The 16,963-nt window shown below is 47.0% G+C and overlaps 1 protein-coding gene across 1 annotated transcript in view; it reads right to left on the bottom strand.

Annotated features, from left to right (window-relative positions):
- Positions 1-10,017: 10,017 nt before the first annotated feature.
- Positions 10,018-16,963, bottom strand: part of minar1 (membrane integral NOTCH2 associated receptor 1) — a 46,530-nt gene continuing 39,584 nt past the window's right edge. The window contains exon 5 of the mRNA XM_030096478.1: positions 10,018-10,241. Within this exon, the coding sequence (XP_029952338.1) occupies positions 10,044-10,241 (198 nt within the window). The 3' untranslated portion in view covers positions 10,018-10,043. The remainder of the gene's footprint in view (positions 10,242-16,963) is intronic.

Here is a 16,963-nt window from a genome sequence, read left to right as displayed (position 1 = left end):
CTTGACCCAGAAGCTGGTATGTTTCGGGACGGAGACACTGACGTTGATGGTTTCAGAGCTGGTCCCGGAGAACAGCGGCGCGTGATTGCTTTTTTACCCAGTTCAAATGCTGCTGCTTTAACAAGCAGCCTGCCAAGGGTGTGATTAATGTGACCGTCTCTGCCCCACTGGTAATGTCTTGTATTTGTCACTGAATGCAATCAGGGATTTCACTAAAGAAAAAAGAAAAAAGAAAACCCACCAGTGTCTGGAGATCGTGATTAAGCAAGAAATTCTGCAGCAAGAAAACTACAACTGTACAGAGACCCTGTGTTCTGAAAAGTTGATCCCTTGTCTGCAAATTTTCATTTTTTTAATTACACTTTCTCCAGGACTAGTACAATCCAGCGCACAGACAGGAATAAGAAAAGAAAGTGTTTGAGAACATGTTCCTCTGTGACATGTTACGAGCAGCGAGGATTAAACAGAAAATCCTGATCAGACTGGGTTGGCAGATCTGATCAACTGACAAAACAGAACAGGCCTGAACATGGAAGGAAAAAATACACCCACAAAATGTGTGAAATTGAATCATTTTTATTCATCTTACAGTTCTCACCAAACAAAACTGTCTTTTAGCTGAGTATTTGTTTTTGACGAGTACAATAGCAATACAGTAATAGCAAAGAATTGCAGTCGGAACCGGAAAAACAATCACCATGAGTCGTCATAGATTCATGGATCCATCCAGGCTTAAATAAGAATATGAATTATATAAATATGATGCTCACACCACTCTCCTAGTTGGAACACAACTCATCCTGGACTTTGGAGAAGGTTTTTCCATATAACCTTGTCCGAATGTTTCTGGAGGGTTGAGGTTGGAGGGTTAGGATGGGGAAAGGAGAGATCCAGTTTTCTTCCCACCTTCCACCATTTTTGGTTTGTGTGGGAGAGAGCTGGGTGTACAGTACATGAACCATCCAGAGTCTCCTGGTTTCGGGTCACCCTTTGTGTCGAGATGGAAGAAGTTTATTTTGTGTTAAGGCCAGCAGGATGAAATGTGTTTAACTTACAAATCCAGCGCCTTTCTGCCTGTTGTCTTTGTTTTTTAGTCCAGTTTGGGTTTTAGGCCAAAAGTGTTGGACAATATGTGTGTTGGTTTCCTTTTTGTTTTCGATATTGTATTTTTGCTGAACGAAACGGATTCGAATTGACTGTCCTGTTTCTCTATGTATTGGGCTCCATGTGTCGCATGTGATCATGTATATGCAGTTTTTGTTGTTCATGTCTATCTTTAGTGGGACAGTGGACACTTTCTTTGTTGTTCTGTTTTTATACAAATCTCTTTTGAGGAAGGAATTGATGTTGTGGCTTTAGGAGGTGGTTCTTGTTTGGGTGGGAGTTTGCTTTGAACCAGGATGTCGTGTTGTTTTTAGTTTTTTTTGATAGAGCTGATGTGATTTTTGACTCTTCCAGTGTAGGATAGTTTTCTTGAGTGGTCTTACAGTTTTCCTTAATTCTTTGATTTGCATCCATGCTTATTTGTGAGTGTGTCGTTACAAGAAGTATGGGTTTTCATGTGTCTTGGTTTCTTGTGTGCAGGAAGGTGTATCTGGTTTCTCTCAGGAAGTTCCCTGAGTGCTCCCTCCCTCCTCCTCAGTGCTGGAAATAGGATTCTGGTGGCTTTCTCAAAGTCTGTAGGTTGGATGCAGATTCTGTAGAACCTTATGAGCTGGGATCTGATCAGGCCCCTGAGGCCTTGTTTGGGGTGGAAGCTGTCTTTGTTTTGGAGCGAATGAGTGTCCGTTTCTTTGAAGTGTACTTTTGTGTCTCGGGTGTGGGTGTGGCCAAAGTTAGGGCCCTTCGTAGGTTGTAGTTTGGGTTGGGGTTGGGGTAAGTCCCCAGTCAACTTTGAGGTTATGATTACCAAAACCAAAAAAGACATAAGATACATGTGAACAGAACTGCGTTGAACTGATAAACAGTGCAGAGAAATCCCCTCTTCACTGGATCATTAATGACTTCTGCTCCCTATCTCGTCGTCAAAGAGACGGGAACGACATGTCAGCAGTAAAACCTGTCTGGGTTTACATTATGGGCCATGGCCACATGTTTTATGAGACCAAGCTGGCTTTAAGCTTTAAGACACGATGTACCGAGTGCATCTTTGATCACATGTGAACATACACTTATCCTCCATTACATTATGACCATTACAGAGGACCTTGAGTGACACTGACTATCTGTTCAACATGGCAGCTGTTAGCTTGGATGCATCAAGCACCACTGGAACATTTTGTACTCAAAGTTAATGTGCTCAAAGTAGAAAAATGAAGTATCTGAGTGACTCTGATAAGGGCCATATTGCGACGGTCTGTTCAGAGTATCAGCCAAATTGCAGGTGTTCCCACTCAGCAGTGGGCTGAATCTGTCTACAGAGGTCCAAGGAAGTAGAATCGATGAACCTATGACAATGTCACACATGGACAAGACTGGTCCAAGTGACCCAATCCAGCAGAGCACACAAGCTACTGCAGCTTCAACAGACCAGGAAGGTTTGGGCAGCAAAATATAAACTGACATAATTTGAGGGGGGGGGGGGGGGGGGGGGCCCTCCCCTCCCCTCTAGAACTGCCACCTTATCGTGGTGGGGGAGTTTGAGAGCCCGCATGATCCCAGGAGCTATGTTGCTGGGGGGGCTTTATGCCCCCTAGTAGGGTCTCCCATGGCAAACAGGTCCTGGGTGACGGGCCAGACTGAGAGCAGTTCAAAAGCCCTTATGAGAAGAGAGACAACAAAGGTCGTTACGTCGCCCAGTATGGCGCAGCCAGGGCCCCACCCTGGAGCCAGGCCTGGGGTTGGGGCTTGTAAGCGAGCGCCTGGTGGCCGGGCCTTTGCCCACAGGGCCCGGCCGGGCTCAGCCCGAAGGGACGACGTGGGCCTGACCTCCGGTGGGCTCACCACCCACCGAGGGAACCGTAGGGGCCGGGTGCAATGTGGATTGGGTGGCAGCCGACGGCAGGGTGCCCGGCGACCCGATCCTCAGACACAGAGACTGGCTCTAGGGACATGGAAATTCTGGAAAACCGTCCGGCGCCTCAGGAGGGGAAAGCAGGTGTCCGCCAACACTGTTTACAGTGGAGGTGGGGAGCTGCTGACCTCAACTGGGGATATTGTTGGACGGTGGAAGGATTACTTCAAGGACCTCCTCAATCCCGTCGCCACATCTTCCGTGGAGGAAGCAGAGGCTGAGGTCTCAGAGGTGGACTCGTCCATCACCCAAGCTGAAGTCACCAAGGTGGTCGGTAAGCTCCTCGGTGGCAAGGCACCGGGGGTGGACGAGATTCGCCCTGAATATCTTAAGTCTCTGGATGTGCAGGGACTGTCTTGGTTGACACGTCTCTGCAACATCGCGTGGCGATCGGGGACGGTGCCTCTGGATTGGCAGACCGGGGTGGTGGTCCCCCTGTTTAAAAAGGTGGACTGGAGGGTGTGCTCCAACTATAGGGGGATCACACTCCTCAGCCTCCCTGGGAAAGTCTATTCCAGGGTACTGGAGAGGAGGATTCGACCGATAGCCGAACCTCGGATTCAGGAGGAACAATGCGGTTTTCGTCCTTGTCGTGGAACAGTGGACCAGCTCTATACCCTCCATAGGGTGCTCGAGGGTTCCTGGGAGTTCGCCCAACCAGTTCACATGTGCTTTGTGGACTTGGAAAAGGCGTTCGACCGTGTCCCCGCGTGGTGTCTTTTGGGGGGTGCTCCGGGAATATGGAGTCCGGGGCCCCTTGTTAAGGGCCGTCCGGTCTTTGTATGACCGGAGTAGGAGTCTGGTTCGCATTGCCGGCAGTAAGTCGGACCTGTTCCCGGTGCATGTTGGACTTCGGCAGGGCTGCCCTTTGTCACCGATTCTGTTTAAAATCTTTATGGACAGAATTTCTAGGTGCAGCCAGGGGCCGGAGGGGGTCCGGTTTGGGAACCACAGGATTTCATCTTTGCTTTTTGCAGATGATGTTGTCCTGTTGGCTTCATCGAACCCGGACCTACAGCATGCACTGGGGCGGTTCGCAGCCGAGTGTGAAGCGACAGGGATGAGGATCAGCACCTCCAAATCCGAGGCCATGGTCCTCGACCGGAAGAAGGTGGCTTGCCCTCTCCAGGTCGGTGGAGAGACTCTGGCCCAAGTGGAGGAGTTTAAGTATCTTGGGGTCTTGTTCACGAGTGAGGGACGGATGGAGCGTGAAATTGACAAGAGGATCGGTGCAGCGGCCGCAGTGATGCGGTCATTGTATCGTCCCGTTGTGGTGAAGAGGGAGCTGAGCCGAAAGGCGAAGCTCTCGATTTACCGGTCAATCTACGTTCCTACCCTCACCTATGGTCATGAACTTTGGGTCATGACCAAAAGGACAAGATCCCGGATACAAGCGGCTGAAATGAGCTTCCTCCGTAGGGTGGCTGGGCGCTCCCTTAGAGATAGGGTGAGGAGCTCAGTCACCAGGGAGGAGCTCAGAGTAGAGCCGCTTCTCCTCCGCATCGAGAGGGGCCAGCTGAGATGGCTCGGGCGTCTGGTTAGGATGCCTCCTGGACGCCTCCCTAGGGAGGTGTTCCGGGCATGTCCCACTGGGAGGAGACCCCGGGGAAGACATAGGACACGCTGGAGAGACTATGTCTCTCGGCTGGCCTGGGAACGCCTCGGGATCCTCCCAGAGGAGCTGGAGGAAGTGTCTGGGGATAGGGAAGTTTGGGCATCCCTGCTGAGACTGTTGCCCCCGCGACCCGGCCCCGGATAAGCGGAAGAAAATGGATGGATGGATGGATAATTTTAGGGACGTGGAGCTGCACAGTATACAGCAAATTCAAGATACCAACCTCTGCAATATGCACGGGGCAAAAAGTGATAACTGCAATGAATTGTTTCACACTGCCAATTCACAATTACACACTTTGAAATTTAAACTAATTATACTTTATTAATCCCCTGAGGTGAATTTTCCACCCTATTTCTGGGATGCGGTCTGCAGTTGAAGACAGTTGAAACTTACATTTAACTAGTTTTTCACCTCAAAAGATGCATTCAGCTCTGATTTTCTCCATTGTTTCTATAAAGCCATATTCTAACATGTGTTCCTTATGATAAAATGACCTTCCTCTTTAGCCCGGCACTCTGCCATTTTTCATCCTGCTGCTTCCTTTGTGGTTATACCTTTATTTTTATTGCAGACAAGATGTTCAGGTTCAACAATGTCTGCATCCTCCATGTATTTTACAAATTTTAAATTGGTGTTTTTAAAAATAATTGGTACACTTTCCCCCTAGAACTGCCACCTTAATGTGGTGGGGGAGTTTGAGAGCCCGCATGATACCAGAAGCTATGTTGCCGGGGGGCTTTATGCCCCCTAGTAGGGTCTTCCATGGCAAACAGGTCCTGGGTGACGGGCCAGACTGAGAGCAGTTCAAAAACCCTTATGAGAAGAGAGACAACAAAGGTCGTTACATCGCCCGGTATGGCGCAGCCGGGGCCCCACCCTGGAGCCAGGCCTGGGGTTGGGGGTCGCAAGCGAGCACCTGGTGGCCGGGCCTTTGCCCACGGGGCCCGGTCGGGCTCAGCCCGAAGGGCTGACGTGGGCCTGACCTCCGGTGGGCTCGCCACCCACCGAGGGAACCGTAGGGGCCGGGTCCAATGTGGATTGGGTGGCAGCCGATGGCAGGGTGCCCGGCGACCCGATCCCCGGATACAGAGACTGGCTCTAGGGACATGGAATGTCACCTCGTTGGCGGGGAAGGAGCCCGAGCTTGTGAGGGAGGTTGAGAGGTACCGGCTAGATATAGCCAGGCTCACCTCCACACATAGCCTGGGCTCTGGAACCCAACCTCTCGAGAAGGGCTGGACTCTCCACTGGCGTTGCCCGCGGTGAGAGGCGGCGGGCTGGTGTGGGTTTGCTTATAGCCCCACAGCTCAGCCGCCATGTGTTGAAGTTCACCCCAGTGAACGAGAGGGTCGCATCCCTGCGCCTTCGGGTCGGGGACAGGTGCCTCACTGTTGTTTTGGCTTATGGGCCAAACAGCAGTGCAGAGTACCCGGCCTTCTTGGAGTCCCGGGGAGGGGTGCTGGACAGTGCTCCGACTGGGGAATCCATTGTTCTACTGGGGGACTTCAACGCCCACGTGGACAGTGACAGTGAAACCTGGAAGGGGGTGATTGGATCGCACGGCCTCCCTGATCTGAACCCGAGTGGTGTTCTGTTATTGAACTTCTGTGCTAGTCACAGTTTGTCCATAACGAACACCATGTTCAAGCACAGGGGTTTCCATAAGTGCACTTGGCACCAGGACATCCTAGGTCGGAGGTCGATGATCGACTTTGTTGTCGTGTCATCTGACTTCCGGCCGCGTGTTTTGGACACTCGGGTGAAGAGAGGAGCAGAGCTGTCGACCGATCACCACCTGGTGGTGAGTTGGATTCGCTGGCGGAGGAGGAAACCGGACAGACTTGGCAGACCCAAACGTGTTGTGAGGGTCTGCCGGGAACGTCTGGTGGAACCCTCTGTCAGCATGGTTTTCAACTCCCACCTCCGGGAGAGCTTCTCTCATGTCCCGAGGGAGGCTGGGGACATTGAGTCCGAGTGGACCATGTTCTCCACCTCCATTGTCGAAGCAGCTGCCCGGAGCTGTGGTCGTAAGGTCTCCGTTGCCTGTCGTGGTGGCAACCCCGAACCCGGTGATGGACACCGGAAGTAAGGGCTGCCGTCAAGCTGAAGAAGGAGTCCTATCGAGCCCTGTTGACTCATGGGACTCCCAAAGCAGCTGACGGGTACCGGCAGGCCAAGCGAACTGCAGCCCGAGCAGTTGTGGAGGCAAAAACTCGGGTCTGGGAGGAGTTCGGGGAGGCCATGGAGGAGGACTGGCTTGGGCATCTGTTCAGGATGCCTCCTGGATGCCTCCCTAGGGAGGTGTTCCAGGCATGTCCCACTGGGAGGAGACCCCGGGGAAGACCCAGGACACCTGGGAACACCTTGGGATCCTCCCAGAGGAGCTGGAGGAAGTGTCTTGGGACAGGGAAGTCTGGGCATCTCTGCTGAGACTGCTGCCCCCGCAACCCGGCCCCGGATAAGCAGTAGAAAATGGATGGATGGATGGATGGATGGATGGATGGTACACTTTTAATGTAACTCTAAAACATTGTAGTTTTATGACATAAATGAATGAAATGCTGACACACCTTATTTATAAAAATGTTTTTTTCCATGAAAATCTAGAGGGTTTCACGGCTCCCAAGGAGTTATGGGTACCTCCCCATGGCGGTCGGACTTCCTGGTTGAGAATCACCACTCTGGGCCACCACTGCTGAAAGGAAAGTTCAATTAATTCTGATTAAATCAGTAAAAACTCAATGAGCTGAGAGTAAAAGAAAGAGAATTTTCTACTGGAATAAAGCATTTCTATTCTATTCTATCATTATTGCAACACTAAACATTTTATTGCATTGTCACCCAACATCATGCAACCCAAATCATCATGTTATTCTGGATAAGTTTTTAATTGGAAGGAAAAATAAACCTGTGACGACTTTTACCTCCAACTGATGCTGGCGTGAAGACATAAAGAAAGGCATTAAAAAGTTCATGTAGTCATTTTCGTCTCCGGTATCAGTGAGCAACATCACATCAAGACAGGATCCATGAAGAGTCAGAACAGTAAATTTTATTATAGTAATATTCCACTTAACACCTGTTCCAACTATGTGCCTCAGATCTAAAACTATTTACAGTTTTCTCACATCTGCGGAACTGAAGGCAATCCAGCGCAGTGGACTGAGAGACAATCACAAAGACAGCGGCGTTTCCTCGCTCTCCATCACCAGCAGCACACGGATGTGGCGTCAGAGAAATGAAGAAGGCCAGAGTAAAGTGAATCCATGATCAATAACAAATGTAAAGCAACACCAGGCAGAAAGCAAGAAAAAGAAAGGCCTCCCGGGAGTGTATCCACACACACACACACACACACACACACACACACACACACACACACACACACACACACACACACACACACACCACACACACAGCATGAATACTGATGAGAGTTATGACTGCTCGGGCTCGGCTAACGGTTTCTTCTGCTGCAGATTTATTATACAAACGCCTTGAGTTTGCCTCACGGTTCAGGGATATATAGAATCTGTTTGAGGTTCGCTCTCCTGTGGACAACTGTGTCACTCGCCTTATAGCTTCTACCGTGGAAACGATGAAGGGAAAGGAGGATTTTATAGGCTGGCTCCGGGCAGCATGTCTGTGTTCCTGTATGGCAGCGGCGGCGTCAGGAGGAGGAGGACGGGAGCAGGACTCTGTCAGCCCGCCTGGCTGCTCAACACCGCACACAGGACCGTTTACACAATTCACTTGAAGATTAAACCTCCTAATGCACCTTTAAATGTGACACAAATAACACAAAGATGAGCTTTTTACTGAACTTTAAGGCCATCAGTAATAAAATCCTGTCAAGTTTGGACATAAGTTGTGAAACAAATAAAAAAAAAGTGGAGTTTATCATCGAAAACATGAAGCCACAGGTGAGGAGGATGTTGGCACGCTGGTATGTCATCCAGAGCCGTCGCTGCACATCTGAATGTCAACAACTCAACAAGAGAAACTGTTCAGAGAAGAAAAATCACCTTTCAGCTCTCAGGCTCCTGTCATGAGGAACCAGGTCCCTGTTTCAGTGAGGGAGGCCGACAGTCTCTACTTTTCTATCTAGTAAAGTTTACAGTTGGAGCTGGTTCAAGACACTCCGGAACTTGAATTTAGTGAAGCTGCTTTAGGTCTAGACTGCTGGGAGACGTTCACTGATCCTCATTCATCTCTCACTCTCCATGTTTCACCATTATGTGTCACTAGCGTTCTCTCTGCTCTCCTCCTCTGACTCTGGTTCTGCAGCTTTCTTCCTGATAACGTGGAGTTTTTCTTTTCGTCTCTCCGTCTCCTCCGCTCAGGTGGACTTACTGGTCTTTCTATGCAAAAGCACCTTGAAATGACTGAGTTGTATTTGGCCCAAAACAGAAACTAAAACTGAATTTAAATAAATGGATTACTCTTCATTGAAGGGAGCATGTCAGGTGTGGATGAACATGTCTAAGTCTGGCTCAATCATTAGGAATTATAGCATTATTTGTTAATTTTCCCAACTGTACTGAGTAAAAAGAAGAAAACTACCCTGAAATCAAAACCTTTAACAATGCTAAAAGTTGGTCAAATCAGAATGCTCATTGAAATACATTACAAAAGGCCAAAACAACCGTTTTTAAGGTTTGAATTGGTCGTGTGATAAGTTATTTACTTGATACGTTGATATGGTTGTATTTAATCCATCCAAGAAGAGTTTATCTGTGAATAATTGGGGAAAAAACAAAGTGCAAGTCTTTGATATCTTTCTGAATCTAGTACAGCTGTGGTGAGGATTATATATTCATAAAAACACGAGGCAGTATTTCATGGAGCGGAGCAGGCATGTGGTGCCGCGCAGCTACACATCAGGACGAAATAAGGAGCGGGCGTCAACATTCACGTCACTTCTGCCGTCAGTCAGCTCCACGTGAGCAGCCGATCACTGATCAATACATTCGTCTCCGCGCTCTGAGGACAGCGTGCCTCCACTTCAGCTCCAGCACTGTATTAGTTCGCTTTAGAAAAGTGTGTAGCACAAATTCCTTTGCTCAAAATGCTCGCCGTTATTGATAAAGATAAATTCTCACATTCAACCAGATAATTCATCGAAAAATAACTTTGATCAAAATACACTGTACAGTAATAATACGAAAAATAAAAAATATATATACCATATCGTACGTTATTACGTGTTGGCAAGGATAACGAATCCAGTTTGAGTCGTCTGCTGTCTGAGCCTCATTCCAGTAAATAACAGTACAATTAACTATTAACTGCTGAAAGGATAGATATACAGTATATATGTTGCACTTTCTACTTGGTACAGGAGCTACCCTAATCATTTTTACAGTGGTGACCAAAACCCCTCCAGAGTAAACGCTGCGCCAGCGGCTCCTCTCACGACTTCATGGTGCAGATGGGGACGACGATGACGAGGATCACAGTGCAGGTCGCCGCTGCGATCAGCGCGCCGATCTTGCACGCCTTGGCGCGCCGGAACTCCGCCTCCTTCTTCTTCAGCAGCGAGTCGTAGCCCGGCGTGTAGATGTCCTCCATCCAGTACTCCAGGTTGTTGGGGTTGAGGGAGTCCTGCGTCTGATCGCAGACAGGAAACAAATCAAGAATGTTTTTATGTTTCTCAGATTCCACTCAAACAGGTCCCTGCGTGAACAGACATCGCTTTCAAAATGTTGAAAACTCATTTTGACAGTCGCTCATGAAACTCCCACAGCGTTAAGAAATATTTACAAAGCAGAACACTTGATGAAAACCAAGAAAAAAATGAAAGAATTGATCAGGAAGGGAAATCCAGTTCAACCATCCACTGAACCAAGAGGCCATTTTTATCATTTGACATAATTTCAGTGATTCTGATGAATCATATCTATTGGAAATGCTGTATTATAAAAATAATACATTATGGAGGCAAACTTTTAGAAATACTCTGCAAAAACTTTGATTCATTTTGACAAAATTCTTATGAAAAAATATCCCCATGCAGTTTACTAAATCCCAGCAGATTTTATTAAGTTAATTTATAACTTCAAATATCCTTTATGCACACTCTACGACTGACATTTTGAAATTTCAAGTATTTTTGCGGGGTGATTTATTTTCCTTTTTTTGTCTTTTAAAATGAAAATGTAAGTTCAAATCCTGAAAAGTTTTCTTCTGTCAGTTTGTATAGTGAGACTCTGGAAAAGTTTTGCTTCTTTCATATTAGAAATGAATAAATGTGATGCTAAAAACCAAGTTTAAACAAATAATTCATAAGAAATGTAAACACTCTAAAAGAAAGAGAAAACTTATGAACAAAAAAAACCCATGAAAGTGGGCGTTAAAGATGATTAAAACACTAAGAAATCAAATGAGATAAAGGTTAACGTTACATAAATAAACCATGGATTAAAAATGACGCTGAAGAGAATTTAAACCAAACTGATGAACATCAAATTAGAGATAAACAAATCCTCCATAGCATTATGACCGCCTGAGCCTCCCACCAGGTGAACTAAACAAGTTATTCTCTCTGACATGTTTATCTTGACCTCAGCTGCTCGAAAAGGACTAAAGACCTCTGAACCTGCAGCACCAAGCATCGATACGGAGGAACTCAACATTCATCAGCAGCAGGAGCCTCAAACCACGGCGCTCTGCGTTCCTCAATCACCCTGATCATTACGGCCACCAGCAGGCCGCCTGTCAGTCTGGACTAGAAGTCAATGCATTGAAAGCAGAAAAATGAGAAAGTGTGAGACTTGAGGCTCAGGGCAAAACCGTGAGCAGATATGATTAGTTGTGGGGGAGAACATCTTCAAACCAGGTCTGCAGCGGCGGCCATTAGCTTTTGGAAGACGTTCAAATGAAACAGCACAGCAGGGCGTTTGGCAGCTGGTCATTATATTATGGCTAATTGGTGTATTTGGTGTCCTTGAAGATGAATTTCTGTTGGTATTTCTTTACTTTCTGTGATTGATCTGTTCAAAAACATCAAGTTGAAAGTTCCGGAGTTTTTTTGTTTTTTGTTTTATCTAAAGTTGCAATGTTCAGCGTTTCCATGACGGCTTCAGTTTCATAGACAAAACCTGATTTATCGATGTATCTGCAATGCAAAACTGTCACTTAGATTTCTTTGTTGATTCTGAGGAAATGTTTGTTTTGTGCCAAAGTAAAACCAATAATCAAAAGACAAAGTGCAACAAATGTTCCATCAATATCAAATCATGACAGCACTTCCTGTATTTGGCCCCTGAAGTCAGTTTCACCATTCTGGAGCGCTCTATATCAGCTACAGGAGACATGACTCATTAAACTTTACACTGGGCTAAAACTGAATTTTCCGCATTTTCTGGATGAATTCAGATTAAAGTATGGTTCACATCTTGGTCTGATAATTTGTATCTTCCCAGCCTTTAACACATTTTATCTCATAAGTCAAGTCAACTTTAGCCGGAGTTCTTACTTGAATTTTGAGGAAAACTCTTCAGATTTGAACCGACTGATGACTCCTGAAACTGGCGAACAGCTGAAGGCATTTTGGCTCAAAAACATGAAGTTCTGCATAAAGTTTGACTCAATGTGACAACAACATCAGCTCAGTGCCAGTATGGGTGGAATTTAATGTTTGTTTTTGCGATGGGTTGATTTTCGGAGGAATGTTCCAGTTCATTCCCATGGGGCATTTCTCAAGAACGAGAACGACAAACTCACCAAAACTCCATAATAAATCTGGCACGCACAGAGGGAAGCATACAAATAATGCTTAAAAGTGCCGCAGTAAGCACAATAACTCCACCAGTGGATTTTGGGTAATTACAGGCACTGCGTGAAACCTCATTCAAACCCGAGGAGAACGCCAGTTCAACACCGACACAGTGGCTTTGTCAGATTACACATCTGAGCCACATAATACTTCCAGAATCATGCGCTGCTCTGTGTCCGTAACCCATGCTTCATGAACATCTCAGATTCTCAATAAAAATGCCATCATGTTTTCATGTTTCACGGAGGTGAATTAACATGTTCTTGGTGGATGTAAACAAACTTGTTTTTGTGGGAGTAAAATAACTGGATGAAGTTGGTGGAACTAATGGCTTTGGCATTAATGCACCGCAGTCTGAGCGACAGTGAGGCGACCTGGCGGATTCCACAGACTCCTGTATTCACCAGGAGTTTCCAGTGAGAACCTCGGGAGCGTTTATCATACATTAGCCGTCATCTGTCCGTCCTGCGCCCACGCTGCTCCTGCATGCTCGCGGTAACATGAATGATCTGCGGTCGGCACGTTGGAGGGAACAGAATGGAGTGGTGTTAATGAAAAGTCTAAAGCGATGGCGCGGCACTTTGTATTATTTTAGAGGGAAACGCACTGCTTACAACTCATTTACATTCGAAACACGAGGGACTGAAGATGTGAGATTTTCCTCTGAGAATAATATATACAGCTTGATCTCTCTGTGTATTATCTTCATAATACACTTTTCTTTTACACAGGGTAAAATATTACAATTGACTTGACCTGACATGGTTTAGAGCTGGGCGGGTATATTTTCCAAAAGCCCGAATTATAAATTGAGAGCACTGCATTAAACTGACCTCAGTTCTGCTACATACTGACAGATTTTTCGATAAAAACCTGTACATACATGGCTCTGATGAGCTGATTTCCTGCTCTGTCGGAAATAGTTGTGTTTTTTGTACAATCTGTGACCAAAATTGGGAATTAAAACTGTAATCCCTGAACACAGTCAGCTGGCTAAGCCTTTAAGTTAAGTAAATAAGTGTTTTAACGTCCCCAGCTGGTAGGGAAAAAAACCTCTGCATGAGTTTTTAGTCATCATGAACCCACATTTTAACCAGGTAGTCAGCATTGTCGAACAACAAACACCATTTTACCAAAAGTATTCACTCGCCTGCAAAGTGAATTCTCATCTTTAAACCAGAGGATTTGATCTGGATGTGGGTCCATCTGTTACAGCGAGAACAGCTTCAACAGCAGGTTTAACTGTTAAAATTTAAGAATTATGAATAGTGTCACAGGTGCAGGATGGAAAGACCCACGCGCAGGCAGAGTTCAGCTTGTTTATTTCCAAGACGCAGGGAAACAGGAATGCAGGGACACAGGAACACACGGACAACCCACAATGCACCGACAAGGACAAGTGAGGGAAGCAGGCTTAAACAGGGGTAGACACAGGTGAGGCACATTAGGGCACTAACGAGGTGGGAGACCAGGCAGGAGAACATGAGGAACAGACAAGCAGGTGAGACAGGGCATGCAAAAATGAGAAAACAAAACCAAAACCGGCCCAGAGCGCCCCCACATGAGCGGAGGGGCACAGGGCGTGACAGTACCCCCCTCCCAATGTGCACCACCTGGCACACCATGGGGCAACCATCCCGGGCGGAGGGGTGTGGGCAGACTCAGGAGCAGACGGGGAACACGACAGAACAGGAACAGGTTCTGCACCTCAGCAGCCCGGACGGGTCAGGAACAGGCAGGACAGGAAACAAAAACGAGTCTCTCAGGGGTATCCCAAAAACTCAAATCTCTCAGCAGGAAACAAAACTCAAGTCTCTCAGGGGGATACAAACTCAAAAAGTTCCTGAACAAAAGGGTTGGACCTCCTCCCTCCCCAAGGCCATCTGGAAGAGGAGGAGCAGGGACCAGGTCACCAGGAGCTGGAGATCCGGAGGCGAGCTGCATAGAGGGCTGCAGACGGCAGCGCTGGAGCCAACCAGGAGCGACAGGCGGGTGGGTCACCGCCACTGTTGGGGGTGAAGACTCAGGCGGGAGGCACGCTGCTTCAGGGAAGGAAAAACTCACTGCCCGCTGGGTCCAGTGGTGGTCGGTGCGTTCTGTCACGCACTAGCTGTGTTCCTGGTTTCCTGAGTTCTTATGAAAATAAAGGACTTTTTGTACTCCGCCTGGCTGCCTGCGCCTGGGTCCTTCCACCTCGCCCCGTGACAAATAGTAAGACAACTGAAGATTAAAAGGAGCATTTTCCTCCCTGTATCTCAAATTCTTGGTCATTTTAAATTACGGTGCCCTAACAAGGCAGCCCTGTGCAGAGATGTAACACAGGAGTGAAAACGTGTTTTATTCACACACTTCTTTTTAACATGGTCTCTGGTGACAGACTGTAACAGTTTATTTCAACATATTTGGTAAGTTTGGGTGTTTTTCTTGATTTGGCTTGTGATTTTTAGTTTTGAATTCAGACCAGTGGTTCTCATGACTCTTCAGAGGATGGGATTCCACAAACTAAAATCCTTCTGGAAAACTTTATCATGATTATCTCATTACCATGTCAAACCCGGGAGCCTTGTCAGAGTGGGCGTCAGACAGAATTGGACCCGACCGGAGCATCGAGTTTGAGGCGATGCCACCGGCGGCTCAGTGAGTCTCCATTTCATTTTCCAGGTGAGGAATGAGAGAAACCCTCCGTGAAGTTTACGCGTGATCACGACGTATGGCTCCTGCCCAGTAAAAACCCGGCGCTTCCGCACAGAGATCAATTCTGCTTTTCCAATCTGCTCCGTAATGGCTTTCCTCGACACAGCACGGCGCAGACATTCCTCACTGTACGGCCCGCAACTAACAACATATTGATATTTTAACTGAATGCGGTTCGTACCGAGGAGGAGAAACGCTACGAGCAGAGGAGTAAACAGAAGGAGCTTCATTAAAATCGCAGATTAGAGAGATGTGAGGAGAGATGTGCTTCGTGGCTTTTTCAGCTCTATTTTCACATTTATTCCTTTTAAATGTCAACAGTTTGAAATCACTCTAAAAAAAAAAGAATAAAAAAAATAGGCAACTCGACTCAAGTGAAGGAGTAGAGCAGTTCATAATTTATCTTGCTTGACTACAGATCACTGATCAATACAGTGGTGTGAAAGAATGTGTGTTGAATGAAGACGTTCAATATAATTTAATGTGGTAGTAGTGGTAGTTTAGGCCCATTGTGTTCGAATATGAAGGTATTCTTGGTGGAAGAGGTTTGAGCAGCTGTAACAGTGGAATGTGTAGTTGTGTAGTGTGTTTTCTGTGTGTGTGTGTCAGTGAATTTGAGGTCCCATACATGCATTGTGCACTTGTAGATGTTTTTTCTCTGTACAAACAGAAATATAACACAACACCTAGATATTAACACATTTTAAATTGCAGGTGCACAAATCCTATTCTGCAAGTTACAAATGAAAAAATAAAAAACAACCCTGACTTTTTGTGAGCCTGGTGACACAGCTGCTATGTTTCCTTCTGCAGGCAGACATATTTAGATTTCCTTCATTAGAAAGTGTGGATTTCGGAATGAACGGCGTCCTCCTTCCTTCCCCGCCTCCCTGTTCTCGTCCCTTCCAGTGTCTCCCGTCCTGCTGCAGCTCGGCTGAAGGGACGCAGCTTATTTCACTTCAGATATTTCCACAGGCTGCCTTCAGCTATGGGGCTCGTCCGCTGAGTAACCGGCTCCCTGTTAGCGCTCCCGAGGCCTCTCCACTGTGAGGATTAACCTTGAAACTTCCCGTTCTGAAAGAGCTCACGCCGGGTGTGAGCCGTCTCTCATTCTGGCTCACCTTCCCTTTTCTCCACTGAATGTCATTAAGGTTTCTCTGTGGAGGCTTCAGCCTCTCTGTCTGTTCTTCCTGCAGCCAGAAAGTTGCTGATCAGTCCGGTGTTTACCGCCTAATGCCCTCCTGGCTGCTCCCGGACGCCCAGCCGGTCCAGGCGAGCGGCCACACAATTTAGAGATAAGTGGGAGAATAAGTAGGGGACATATGCTCCAGGAGTGCTTCGCTGGCGGCGCTCGTTTCGGAGACTGACGCAGCATAACGTGGAGAAATGAGCCCTATCAGGGCCAGGAGGGAAGCGAATGCTGAGAGGGATCCAACATGTTTTCATACATTCAAACTGTCACACGAGCAGAACGGACCAGATTCCCAAAGAGCAAGTGAAGCAATCGAAATCCTGAAAAACTCACGATCCGTTACGATGACGATTCTGTAAAATAACTTCCACATTAACACCGTCTGCTGGAGAAACAGACACGCACATAAATTTCAATAATCGGAGGATTTGGAGCTCTCCTGTCTGGACTTTGTTCAGCTCACAGCTGCATTCAGACTCATCTGTGTGTGAGAAAAGACCTTTTCAGCCGTGTACAACCATCACATCAGCACTGTATAAGAGACCTGCACCGAAACTTTTGAAGCCAACATGAATTCTCTTTTTGTGAATGACAATCTGCTGCCCAGAGGATTAAATTAAGAAAGAAAACAGAACTCATTACTAACCGTTATGATGTGATTAGGAGGGA

Source organism: Salarias fasciatus, chromosome 1 (genome assembly GCF_902148845.1).
Source record: "Salarias fasciatus chromosome 1, fSalaFa1.1, whole genome shotgun sequence".
Lineage (NCBI taxonomy): Eukaryota > Metazoa > Chordata > Actinopteri > Blenniiformes > Blenniidae > Salarias > Salarias fasciatus.
Note: the sequence above shows the minus strand (reverse complement) of the source record. Positions and strands in the feature narration are given on the sequence as shown.